General features: G+C 36.9%; 1 protein-coding gene across 1 annotated transcript in view; it reads right to left on the reverse strand.

Moving 5' to 3' along the window:
• Positions 1 to 397: 397 nt before the first annotated feature.
• The window catches only part of MS4A5 (membrane spanning 4-domains A5), a 16,028-nt gene continuing 2,605 nt past the window's right edge, over positions 398 to 13,820 (reverse strand). The window contains exons 2-5 of the mRNA XM_006911358.1: positions 10,831 to 10,959; positions 8,423 to 8,479; positions 7,322 to 7,474; positions 398 to 508 (exon numbers count right to left, since the gene is read on the reverse strand). Of these exons, the coding sequence (XP_006911420.1) occupies positions 398 to 508; positions 7,322 to 7,474; positions 8,423 to 8,479; positions 10,831 to 10,959 (450 nt within the window). The remainder of the gene's footprint in view (positions 509 to 7,321; positions 7,475 to 8,422; positions 8,480 to 10,830; positions 10,960 to 13,820) is intronic.

Genomic DNA, 13,820 nt, shown 5'->3' on the forward strand with positions numbered 1-13,820 from the left:
GGCCAAGCCATCCTTCCAACCAACTCATCTTTCCACACAACGGTGGAGTACGAGCCGCCAGGTAGAGTCTCTTGGAGAAATCGTGGACCCGGTCACTCCAGCCCCTGGGCTGTGGTTCGCGTCTCTGTCCTTACAGTGGCAATGCTACGTGAATGCATGACTGACAGAGGAGGTGACTGACACCAGGACGGCCGTGTGATTTGGGGAGGCAAGGAGATGGCATTGCAAAGAGGCAGGGTGTGTCTTAACAGCTGAAACGTTCCCTGCTCCCTCGAGTCGCTCCCCTTTGCTTCAAAGAGTTGCCGGCTTTAGCGCCAATGTTCCGTTTGGCTTTTCCTCACAAGCATAATTCATCTCTCCTTCATATTGTTACACATCTTTATTCTCACAGTGCTATTCAACACCATTCCTCGCAATTACAGCAGTCAAAGGCTCTACTCAGGAATGAGAAGGACGTAGAGACGAGAAACTCAATAATGCTGAGGGCCATCAATATAATTAAAATTCCCTATAACAGAAGAAAAAAAGAAGAGAAGTCACGCCATTAGCACAATAATTGTTTTTCTTTTGACAGCGAGGTAGCAATGCCCAGGTGAGGTAGCTCCCCCATGTGTCTCAAGTGTATCTGATGCTTAGGAAGTAAGTGGAGGCTCATGACAACTTTCTGCTGTTTTAGCAAAGCACAGCTCAGCTCTGCCCAGCACCACACAGCACAGCATCGCAGTGCACATTATTTTCTTAAAGTCATGTAAAATAGCCCACTTTCTAAATTATGTGTAGGCAGTACTCCATTTCATAAATAAAATGCCAAGAATTAATATCAAAAAGCGATCTCTCGAAGGAGAAACAAAAGTTAAGAAAAAGGACAAAGAGAAGCAAAAATAGAAAAGAAGATAAAAGAATAAGAGAGAAAAGAGCAAACTACAGGCCCAGAAAAAGAGGAACATGCAGGAAAAGACACCTAACAAGAAGCATAGGCTAAGGACCATCTTGTGTCCTTTTTACTGTTGCTAAGATCTTTAAAATGTTTGTATCCTGGCAACCAGGAGCGGAAACAGGGATGCACGCCTTGTTAGTAGTCCAGAGGCTGGACCAACCTTTGTGTTTTGCCAGTAACATATGGTTCACAGTCTGTTCTACAACCATATTTGTCTATGTGTTTTGACTATAGGTTAAAAAAACCGTTTAGAGTTACAAGGTTTTCAATGGGCTCTTAACATCTCATGGTGTAGTTGCCATAAGTCATTTATTTATTCATTAGTGACAGGAAATAATTCATTTCCTCTTCCTCGTTTTCTTTCTTTTCTGCTTTTGTGATAAGCATTCCTGTCCACATACCCGTACATGTAGGTGGTTTAATTGCTGTAGAGATAGCTACCTGGATTAAAGGTATGTGTGACTTTCATATAAGTAAATGTTCCTCGCTTTCCAAAATGGCAGTAACATCTGATATATAAGAGCATGCTTTTCACCTTTTCTCTGCCAGTGATAATTTTGATAACTCTGTAATTTTTGCCAATCTGGTGATTAGTCTGTTGTTAGTTTAACTGACATTTCTCCTACTACTAGTGATTTTGAGCATCACTCTATGAGTATGTTTGACCACTACATTTGCATTTTTGTAAATTCCTTTCTCATAAGCTTTGTCTATTTTTTATTGTGTTCTTTTGCCAGTTATATTCACTTCTTGTATATAAAAACATTAAAACTTTGCTGTTATCTGCTTTAAAAAAATTTCCAATTTTTTTATCATACCACTGTTTATATGTAAATATATATATTGTACTCAATATATATTTGCTTAATTTGCTTAATTTGCTTTCCAAATTAAGATATATTATACATTTTTGTCACCTTGGTAAGTTCTTTTATGTCCCTTCACAATCAATCCTGATACCCCATCCAGAGGTAACCACTATTATGATTGCTAGCACCACTTATTAAATTTGCCTGCTCATTTTTATATCTGATTTTGTTTGCTCAATATAATGAATTGAAATTCATACCCGTTGTTGCATGTATCAGTCTGTTCCTTTTATTTTGCTCAGTAGTAGTATTCTATTGTTTGAATAATCGGTTCGTTTAGCCACTCTGTTGTTAATTGTTTCTAGTTTTAACAAAATTATGTCATCTGCAAACAGAGACAGATTTACTTTCTGATTTGGATATCTTTTATCATTCATTCATTCATTCATTTACTCATTCATTTCCTAATTGCTCTGAATAGTCCTTCCTATACAATGTCCAATAGAAATGGTGAGAGGGGTATCTTTTTCTTGTTCCTGATCTTAGAGGAAAAGCTTTTGGCATTTCACTGTTGAGCATGATGTTAAATGTGGGCTTGTCATATCCCCTTTGTTATGTTGAGGTACATCCCTCTATCCCAACGTGTTGAGAATTTGATTTTTTTCATAGAAGGAGGCTGAATTTTGTCAAATTATTTTTCTGCACCTATTGAGATGATTATATGATTTTATCCTTTATTATGTTATGAACCATCCTGGAATAAATCCCACTTGATCATGGTATATTATCCTTTTAATATATTGTTGAATTCAGTTTGCTAATAAAATGTTGCAGGTATTTGCATCTATGTTCATCAGGGATATTGGCCTGTAGTTTTCTTTTCTAATAGTGTCCTTGTCTGGTTTTGGTATCAGGATAATGCTGACCTTGTAAAATGAATTTGAAACCTCCACTTCTATTTTTTTGGGGGGTGGTGGGAAAGAATTTGAGAAGGATTGATATTAATTCTTCTTAAAATATTTGGTAGAATTCGCCAGTGAAGCCATCTGATCCTGAGCTTTTGTTTGTTGGGAGATTTTGACTACTGATTCAGTATACTTACTAGTAATTATCTGTTCAGATTTCCTATTTTCTGCCTGTTTTGAAGTATTTTTTTGTTCACCTGATGTGTTGGAGTCGCTCAGCTAGTGTCTGGATTTCTTTGACAGGGAATGCTTCCATGGTAGCTGTAAATTTGGTGTGGCCGTGAGAGGAAGGGAGTTCAAAGGCCTCCTATGTCACCATCTTTTAAGAACGCCTGTGACATTTTGTTATTGCAGCCTGAGCAGACTAACTCCGGATGTCTTATTTTCTTAATAGGGCTATTTAGATCATTTATTTTTCAGTATTTCTTCTTTTCCAATATTTCAATTTCCTCTAAACATACTTTAGTTGCATCCAATACAGTTTGGTATGAATATTTCATTATTTTATTTTAATATATTTTTAATTCTTCTTAGAGTCTTAACGTAATTTAGAATTTCCAAGCTGTTTTAGAATTGTTAGGGTTTTTGGGGTTTTTTAAATTGACATCTAACACAGTTCCATTGTATGCAGAGAACATACTTCTTTAGATTTCACTGAGACTTGCCCTATGGCTTTTGTGGAAAATGTTCTTTGTATAATCTTTCAGTTATTCTTTGTCATTATCATTTTTATTTCAACTTCACTTTTGAAGGACATTTTAACCAGGCATAGAATTCAGATTTGTATTATTTTATTTGAGCACTTATAGAAATGTCTTTCCACTATCTTCCGGCCTCCATCAATAATGTGACATTTAGGTTTTTTTTCTTTATTGTATTATTTAAAATCCTATCATTTTATGGCCTTTCTGCATATTCTTTCATTTACTAAGAGGTGTGCTAAAATTTCTTTTGATGATGTTAGCTTTTTCTACTTATAAAGTTTTGTTAGCTTTTCTTTTAATATTTTGAGGTGTGTTATAAGAAGCAACCAAACTTAGAATTGTGATATTTTTCTTGTGGATTGATCTTTTTTTCATTATGAAACCCTCCCTATCCTATGTCTGGTAAGGCTTTTTGCCTTAAGTTTTTGTTATTACTATAGATATATCTGGCAAACAGAACACAGTTTTTTTAATTCACTGTGACAACCTCTGTTTTTTAATTGGAGTATTTTCCATTTAATGCAGTTACTGATAGATTTCTATTGAACTATCTCTTCTCATCATTTATTTTTAAAATGTCCCATTTCTTATTTATTTCTCTATATGTTCAAATTTGAATTAATAAACTATTTTAAAATTATTTTTATTCTTTTTTTTGTACATATAAACTTGTTTATTCTACATTTAAAAATTGTTCTTCAAAGTGGTGACCATGGAAATTACCAACTCCTTCTTTCACTCACAATAGCCACCATGAATTGATGCTTTTACTACATCCCAGACAATGCTAGGATGTGAGAGAATACTTCATTTATACCCTTCCTGCTTTTATGCCACTTTTGTTTTAAACCCCATAAGAAATCCCTACTTTTTAAACATTCGACATGCTAGCTTTACTCTCAGACTTGCCATTTTCAACGCCCTTTATTTCTTCCAGAAGTGCTGTGTTTTCCTGTGGTGTTTATTCTTTGCGTTTCTCACCTGCTTAAAGAATTCCTTTAATATGCCCTTTTAGTGAAGTTTTGCCAATGCCAAATTTTTTCACTTTTTGTGAGTCTGATATCTTCAAATTTACTTTTGAAGAACATTTTCTCTTACATTTCATGCTCAATTGATTTTCATCAAGGGCGCCATGGAAATAAAATAAGTAAAACTTTTCAACAAATGGTGCTTGGACAACACGCAAAGTAATGAAGCTGAACTTTTTCTTCACACTAGACACAAAAATTAACTCAAGATAGATCACATAGCTAACCATAAGTGCTAAAACATTAAAATTCTTAGGAGAAAACATAGGAATACATCATCATGACCTTCGGTTAGACCATGGTTTCTTAGCTACAACACCAAAAGCACAAGCAAGAAAAAAATTTATATATAGATAAATTGGACTTCATCAAAATTAAGAACTTTTGCTTTGCAGAGAATGAACCTTAATGTATACAAATTTAAAAAAATCTTTTAAGTACTCAAGGGATGCCAGAATATAAATTAGACTGAGACAAAGTAATCTCATTGCATTAGGAATATCTGAAATAAGCTCACTGAAGAGGATTGGTTGAGGGAAGGTGCTTATTGAAGTACTTTGGAAATGAATGGAGTCTGTAAGACTAAATGCAAAAGGAACTAACTGTAAGCATTGTTTCCCATGGATTTATCAGTTAAATATAACTTCTCACTTATATTTATAAGTTATATTTAATTATTTGGTAAGTTACAATTTACTTCATAAACCATTTCCTATGGGGGTATCAGTTCACGGTCTGACACCATTCTACATGTATAAACTGTCATTGAAAAATTAAGTAAATGGGTGGAAGATTAAGTAAATGGGGAGAGTCAGGTTTCTCACTGTTGGGTGGGGAGAGGTTACAAGTAACCAATGGAGAAGGCTAAAATGATCCCTGCGGTAAATAGATAAGTCTTGTAGATATCATTATAAAAGTCATGCCTACACTAATGTTGATAGTGATGGATACATAAAGAAGCATTGATAGATAGAAGTATATACATGGATTAGCACACACACATATTTTGTGCTCTGTCCCCTGGGAGGGCCTAAGAAACAATGGTACTCCAGTAGCAACAAGTACACCTAGTGCCCATACTGTGGTTTCTAATACCATCTCCAACAAAAGGAACCAGAGTTCTTTGGAGAATTGGCCTATTGTAGACCTGGGGCAGGGGCGGTATAAGAGAAGCCTGGTGAATCTCGTAGTGCCAGAAAGTATGGAAATGCTAAAACAAACAAACAACCCCCCCCACACACACACTTGTGGGTATATTGAAAGGTCACAGAAGCCAAGTGAAAGAGTTCCCAATGGCTAAAATTGAACAATTTGCACAACAAAATGAATAGTTTTAGATGATAACCGAAAACAGAAAATAAATACCCATAGATCCATGATTCAGTAAGTAAGCAGAGGGAGAATAGGCAAATCTCCAGTTTAGAAGAATTTCAAATGATTTATGTAGCTACTCTGTCTCCAAGGAGTTGGAGCCTAACTCCCTCCTGTTGGTTGCACACAGTGACTTCATTCCAAGAAATACAGAAGAGAAAGGGGAAGACCAGTAACTTGATACACAGATGGATTCAGTTTACGAACACTTCGACCTCCTATCTGTCTCTTTCAGGAAAAACTATTGATCATACACATGGAATTTATCAAATTTTCTGAGGTCTAAGTCTCAGTAGCATCTCAAAAAGATGATATGTGTGTCTACCAAAGGGTAAAATCTCAGTGGGGGTGAGGGACGTGAGGATTTTGTCAGGGGACCTGGTCTGGGGCCACAATTTCTCAAAGACTTTCTCTTTCTATCACTCCATTCAGTAAGTTATCTCTGCCATTATGGGGCAGAGTATTTTGTGTGTCTTTTGGTCTTTACCAGGAGAGTGTAATCGTCTATCGATAACCTAGTTCAGTGTGGGAATGTCACTTCTCAGTCTTCCTGTCCTGAGTGGACTCTAGGCCTTGGTTTCTTTTTCCTTCACTGCTCTCAGGTTGGGAATCAGATTCCAAATGGGCAGCGTTGGCTGGTGGCCTTGAGGTATAAGCAGCTCTGTTGCTCTCTGGCATTCCACTGACTGATTTCAGGTTAGACTTTCATCTAAAAATTGACCTAGGAGTTCCAGATGACTCTTCAGCCCTTCAGCGCTTCTAAGGTGTTTAAAAATGTTTTGTTTTGTTTTTAAATTTTTTCTTTGTTTTCAGAGGAAGCTCAATCCACATAGCCCATTTCACTATTATTACCAGAACCAATGTCTTTATTTTCTTCTCTTTTTCCCTATTTCCTGTGGTCCTGGTCTGTCTAGATTCTCAGTGTTTCTTAGAATCTGCCATATGAAATATTTTACTTCTATTAGGACCCCCCTTTTTTTAGGCAATTCGTTTTCAGCTGTCTCAGCAATATTTGATGGGTCTTATTGACTATTTTTTTCCTCCATGTAGATGCATATCTTTTACATTCATTTACGCTAATTTAAGTGGCATTTTAGAAAGAGCAGAAATAAATGCCTGTTTTCTATCTATCCTGTTTTATCAGAAGTCCAGTCTAAATACTAAAACCATAAAAACATTCCTCTCATATCCAGGACTTTGAACTACTACTATTCGGCTATACCCGTATTTCCTTTTAGTATAGAACTTTATCTTTTATATTGTCCTCATTGATGTATATGTTTTATCTCCTCTACTCATCTGTGCATTCCTAAAGTTGGGGATTATACTATGTTTATTTTTCTATTCTGTAGTGCCTGGCATAATGACTGTCAGATAACTATGATTTGTGTAAATGTTTGTGAACAAAGGAAAATACGTGTGTCAGCAACATTATTTGGATGATGCTGATTTGGGGAGCTAATCCGTCTTTACAATTAAAACTATTACTAAAATGCAGCATACTTACAATGAATAGGGTGGTAACAGGCTTACACTCGCTGATTTCTTCAGCATAGCCACAAAAGTAGTTTTGATCTAGAATGAAACCAAATACAAGGAGAATGATTCCTATTGTTGCTGCCAGGGCACTAAAAAAATTCATTGTTCGGCTCATCTTCATCTGAAAGAGAAAAAGAACATAACACAATGATTCAGGCCCAGTCTGAGTCTATAGACAAAATGGGGAGCAGGACTTTAGTCCCAACATCATAATGCCACGGAGCAACCGTGTGTCATCTTATGTGAGTCACTACCTCTTTGGGCTTCAGGCCCTCATCTACAGAATGAGGGGATCCAGCGAATTTTTAATAATCCATCCCCCATTTAATTGAGGGGAGGGGTATACACAGGACAAAAAGATTTTTTAGGGGTAGCCACATTGCATTGCACTTTGATGCTCCGGTAAGTCATGACCTATTGACACTTTTGTTTTATGACTCTGTTTAAACTAAAAATTATATTTGCAATTTTATTTCTTTCTAAAACTACAAATCTACGGGAGATGTCCTTTGCTGAAAATAATTTATCAGATAATTAATATTTCATATCTTCCATGTTTTGAAAAAAGTAAAAGTATTCTACTTATAATTTATCTATAAGTTAAAATTTTGCATTATTAACTCTGTATTATTTATTTTCAGATTCTATCAGGTTTAGTTATATTGCCTACATAATGTACCTATAATATGAGTCAAGCTATTGCCTATCAAAGTAACTGGCATGCACTAGGCCCCAAAAAAAACTTAGAGAAAGAATGAATGAGTTACTGATATAATGAGACCCATTCTGTCATTTGGCTGAGGAACTTGGACAAATCATTTATTCTATGCCTCAGTGTCTTTATATATAAAGTCATAATTAAACTTGATAACCTAGAAAACTCTTTTAGCACTAATGTTTTATGATTCTATAAAAAAAAAAAGACGTGAATAACATCGATTGATTGTATCAGTAATTGACAGTTTGTGGAATTATAGTGGCTTAATGATTTTCCAAATTGATTTTCACGGCTAGGATTAATTATATATCTCAAACTTATACATTTTTAATAAAGGGGACTATAACTCACCAGAACGTCTGTGGTTCTTCTTTCCAGTGCAACTAGGAAGGCTCCAGAATTAATGAACTGTTAAAAAGAATGAATATCTTACTGACGGACATGTTAGCTGATGTTAAAGACTTCTCACAGAATAAACTTCTCCGTTTCTTTTGCAGACCCTTCTTCACACTTCACGCAACCCTTGGATATGAGAAGGGTGTGAGGCCATGTATGGTTGCTTATAAACGAATAGTGTACAAAATACTGGATTAGACATTTGCTTTAGCCTTAATATTTATCTGAACGTGAGGCTTTTTTTTAACCTCACTGGGCTTTAGTTTTCTCATCCATCTTTCATTTTTAGCTACTGCGGACTCAGCTTTGATATCCTGACCCCCTGGTGTCAAATCAGTTTACAACCAATAAGATTGGATTCCATCATTCTTATAAGAAACATCTTTTATACCCATTTGCAGTTCAGTGTGTTCTCTTGGTTGGGAGCATAGGTGGAGTTGCAGCTAATATTTTGGGAATTCTGAAAAAGATCTCAAGAATTTTCACGGAGGTGAGTCATATGTGGTGGCATCCTTATCTAGCATAAACCTCAAATCTGATTACAGCACATCTGTTTTTTAAATTTCTAGGCCCATTTCATGGCGTTTCTTCCACCTCATCCCTCCACTGTTACTCTCTGCGCTGAACTCAGAATAGAAAGTGTTCTCACACGCCTTACACTTTTTTCTCATGTTTCTCCCTTGGCATACGATGGGATGGCCCTACCTGCCCCACTTCCACCCAGCCACCCCCCACACCCTTCCTCTGTATGTGTCCACATCTGATTCACATCCTTTAAAATTCAGTCAAGCCGGAAATGTGTCTGGGCCACCTCCCCTTCGTTTCGTAGGTGCCTTTCCTGTAGAGGCAGCTCGCGTGTCCTCGATGTCACCCCTCATCCCACCATGGGGTCATTGTCTGACTCTCCACTCAGCCGAAACCTTGAAACCAGCGACTGCCTTTTCTCCACATCTCCACACAGGGCCCATTCTCTGACACTAAATTAGGTGCTAAAACAATGTTTATTGAATGTGATTAAATAAATGCATCTGTGCAGCTCAAAGGTCCATCTGAAACGCCTTCTCCACTTCATCTCGGCTTATGTAAGCACTTTCCACTCCTCTGTGATGCCGTTTATCAGATTGCCTGGAAATTACGTGTTTACATGTTTTCTTTCTTGCTAACTGAGGGGTATGTGAAGAAAAGACATATGTATTTTTATTTCTGTTCATTTTGGTTTTTGTTTTCCCCTCAGTTTTACTGAGATATAATTGACGTACAGCATTGTATAAGTTTAGGGTGTGCGGCATAATGATTAGACTTACATGGATCACGAAATGATCACCACAATAAGTTTAGATAACATCCATCATCTCATATAGATACAAAGAAAAAGAAAAACGAGGAAAAAATATATTTTTCCTTGTGATGAGAATAACTCTTCAGACCTACTCTCTGTAAAATTCCGTGTGTATCGCACAGCGGTGTTAATTATGGTTATCACATATAGCGGCTGCACGTTGCATCCCTAGTACTTTGTTATCTTACAGCTGGAAATTTGTGCCTTTTGACCACTTTCATCCAATTTCCCTCTCCTCACTTCCTGCCTCTGGTAACCACAAATCTGATCTCTTTTTCTTTCTTTTTTTTTTCCCCCTTTAGATTTCATGTATAGGTGAGGTCATGCAGTATTTGTCTTTATCTGATTCATTTTACTTAGTGTAACGCTCTCAAGTTTCATTCATGTTGTCACGGTGGCAGGATATCTTCTTTTTTATGGCTGAATAATATTCCATTATAAATACACGAGTGTGTGTGTGTGTGTGTGTGTGTGCGTGCGTGCATGCACGTGTATATTTACAACTCTTTATTCACTTGTCCATAAATGGACACTTAGATATTTTCCATGTCTTGGCTATTGTAAATAATGCTGCTATGAACATGGGTAATCGCTTTGACATAGTGTTTTTGTTTCCTTTGGATAAATTCCCAGAAGCGAAATTGCTGGATTATGTGGTAGTTCTAGATTTAAATTTTTGAGGCACCTCCATACTGGTTTCCATAGTGAGGGCCCATGTATTATTAAGCGTTGGATCCCCATTGCCTTCCTCTATCTATCTGGCTTATGATAGATAGTAACTTATTTTGAATGAATGAATGGACAGATAACCTCAAGACTGGAAGAAATATTCCCAAAGAAACTTCAAGACCCAATGATGGGATATCGGTAACTCTGATGAATTAATGGGGAAATAATTTCAACAAGGTTGATTTTTATTTTAACTATTTAAAGTCTGTCATACAACTGATAAGTTTTGTAACCAAGAATTCTCTAATCTTCCTGTTGGCATGGCTTCAAATTGAACTTGATTGACTCTACTCACCAAAGCGGAGCTCCAGAATGGATATCCTGTAACGAATATAAAGGGGAACCTTGGGTACGGATTTTCATAGGTGAAGAGAAAAATAACTCCAAAAGAAAAGTTCATCAGTCCAACCAGGATCTGGATAGTCTGTAAATAGAGGAAAAAAAGATGTGAGGAAAAGCTAAAATGGTGGGTTCCCCTTTCAAAACCTTAGCTCTTCTTTTGGTAAAGGGTAAAGGGTTTGGCAATTGCTCTCTTTTATAAATAAGGGAAGGATAGCAGAATCCCCTTTATGATGCATGCAGGTATTTTCTCGATCCCTCTATCTGGCATTTGGTAATAGGTAAAATGATCTAAATCAATGCTCCTAAAAATACAGCCCATGGATCGACAGCCTTAGGATCACCTGGGAATTATAAACGCAAACAATCAGGCCCAATCCTATACCTACTGAATAGAATCCTCAGGTTAAAATTAAAAATAGAACTACCATATGATCTAGCAACCTCACTTCCGAGTATATGTCTAAAGGAAATGCAGTCGCTGCCTTGAAGAGATATCTGTGCTGTCATATTCATTGCGGCATTACTCACAACAGGCAAGACATGGAAATAACCTAAGTGTCCATAGATGATTGAACGGATAAAGAAGATGTGATGTACATGTATATGTATGTATGTGTATGTATATAATGAAATATTATTCCGCATAAAAAAAAGAAGGAAACTCTGCCATTTAAAACAACATAGATAGACTTTGAGAACATTATGCTAAGTGAATAAGTCAGACAAAAACAAATATTCTATGATCTTCTTTATATGTAGAATCTAAAAACATTAAATTCATAGAAACAGAGAGTAGAATGGTGGTTACCAAGGACTGAGGGGTGGAAAGAATGAAGAGATGTTGGTCAGAGGGTACAAACTTCTAGTTACAAGTTGCAAGATCTGAGGGACAGCATGGTGATATAGTTAACAGTACCTTATACTTAAAAGTTGCTATGAGAGTTGAGATTTAACATTCTCACCAGAACAACAACAACAAAATGGCAATTACATGAGGTGAAAAATGTGATAACTAACCTTATTGTGGTAAACATTCGGCAATATATAAGTGTATCAAATCATCACATTGTACACCTGAAACTTACACAATGTTAAATGTCAAGTACATCTCAATAAAGCTGGTGAAAAAACCTCCAAGTCTTTAGCCTATTACATGCTAAAGTATGAGAGGCACTGAATTCTAAATCACCACACCAGCCTGGCCTCCAAGAAGTGCTCTGTCAGAAAACTCCTCCATTGATGACCAATCCTCTGAGCCAGTGGAGGAATTGTCACATCAACTTCTAAGCATTCCTCATCTTTTCTATTTTTTTCTCCCTGTGCCACTACCATGCACCACATAAGTGCTTCCTACACCTGTGATGCTCTACGCCACCAAACAGCGTGCTGATGAATGCTGGGGAAGACTGATGAGAACGACATGGGGAATGGAAGGTGTGCGGTGTATGAGCCTGTCCTCTGCCCTCTTTAATCCCCAGTCCACCTTCTCAGTCTGAATCATCTCATGCGCTTCTGTAGCAACGATTACCTTTAAGTAGGTGAGTTGTAAATAATATATTCCTCAGCTCCAGACCCCATTTTTAGGTCTCTCTTGTCAAACATCCCCACTTGAATGGCCCCTGGTTACCACTTTATAGTCGATATGTTCAAAAACAAGTCACTGTTGTCCCTTAAACCTTCTCTTCTTTCTGTGATACATTCTGTGGATTGTGGCAAATGTATCCACCATTATAGTATAGTACGGAATACTTTTCCTGCTCTAAAAATCCTCTGTCCTCCACCTACCTATTCATCCCTTCCTTGCCCCTCCAGCTCCTCGCAGCCACTGGTCTTTTTATTTTCTCCATATTTTGGCTTTTCCAGAATGTCATATAGTTGGAATCACATAGTTCGCAGCCTTTACAAGCTGGCTTCCTTCACTTGGCAATGTGCATCCTAGGTTCCTCCCTGTCTCGTCCTGGCTTAATGACTCATCTCCTTTGAGCACTGAATAATATTCCATGGTATGGATATAACACAATTTATCCATTCTACTTTTTCTTTTTTTCTTAATTTGTATTTTTGTTCTTTTACATCTTTTAAATCTAGTTTGTTCACTCCCAGCTGTCTGCCATTCCCAAACTATGCTGCCATGTGCTTTTTGTTCATGATGCTTTCTCCCTCTATAATATCCTGCCTCCCACCTCTCCCTCCCTTCGTTTCCACGTATTAAAATTCCCTTCCTTCTTCAGAGTTCAGATTAAATGCCAAATTTGCCATGCTGTTGTCTTATCCCATTTAGAGAGAAGTAACTGTGCCCTCTCTGGGTTATCCTGCCCCCACCAGCAACACCATTTATGGCTCTTATTAAATGTGACATAAAAGTGTAGTTTTTAATATTTTCTTCTTAGTACTTCTCAATTATATTTTTATTCTCCTCAAGGAGAAAAACTAAGTTGTTTTCACTTCTGTAACTCCCGTAGTGTCTAACATAGTTTCTTGCACATAGTTTTATACATATTTGTTAAAATAATTTGAACTCCGTAGCGGAAGTTTGGGTACCATTATATTCGAATGGCAGTAAAGCAGTTTAAACTGATGAGTCTCTTCTGCATGTCAGTGGGCCATCTTTCTCTACTTCTCCGTTTTGTTTTTTTTTTCTGGAAAAAAATACCAGTTTCTATTTTTTCATTTTTGGAGGCTGGGAATTGAAAGGACAAATATTTTCTAAGATATGGGCACTATTACAACCTCAGACATAGCTGATTCCCCACATTGAAACAAGGATTGGTAAATAAAAGGTGGTTAATATTAATGAAATGGGTAAATGGGTGGATGGAGAGATGAGCACTTACACTATTAAGGGGATTTTCTGCAAAGCCCCCCATTGAAAAATACCATGTCACGTTGTCAAACTGAATTCTAATTTTCGTCTGGGGAAATATAAAACGGTAGAACTCAGTA

This window comes from Pteropus alecto, unplaced genomic scaffold, assembly GCF_000325575.1.
Source record: "Pteropus alecto unplaced genomic scaffold, ASM32557v1 scaffold43, whole genome shotgun sequence".
In the NCBI taxonomy this organism is placed as follows: Eukaryota; Metazoa; Chordata; class Mammalia; order Chiroptera; family Pteropodidae; genus Pteropus; species Pteropus alecto.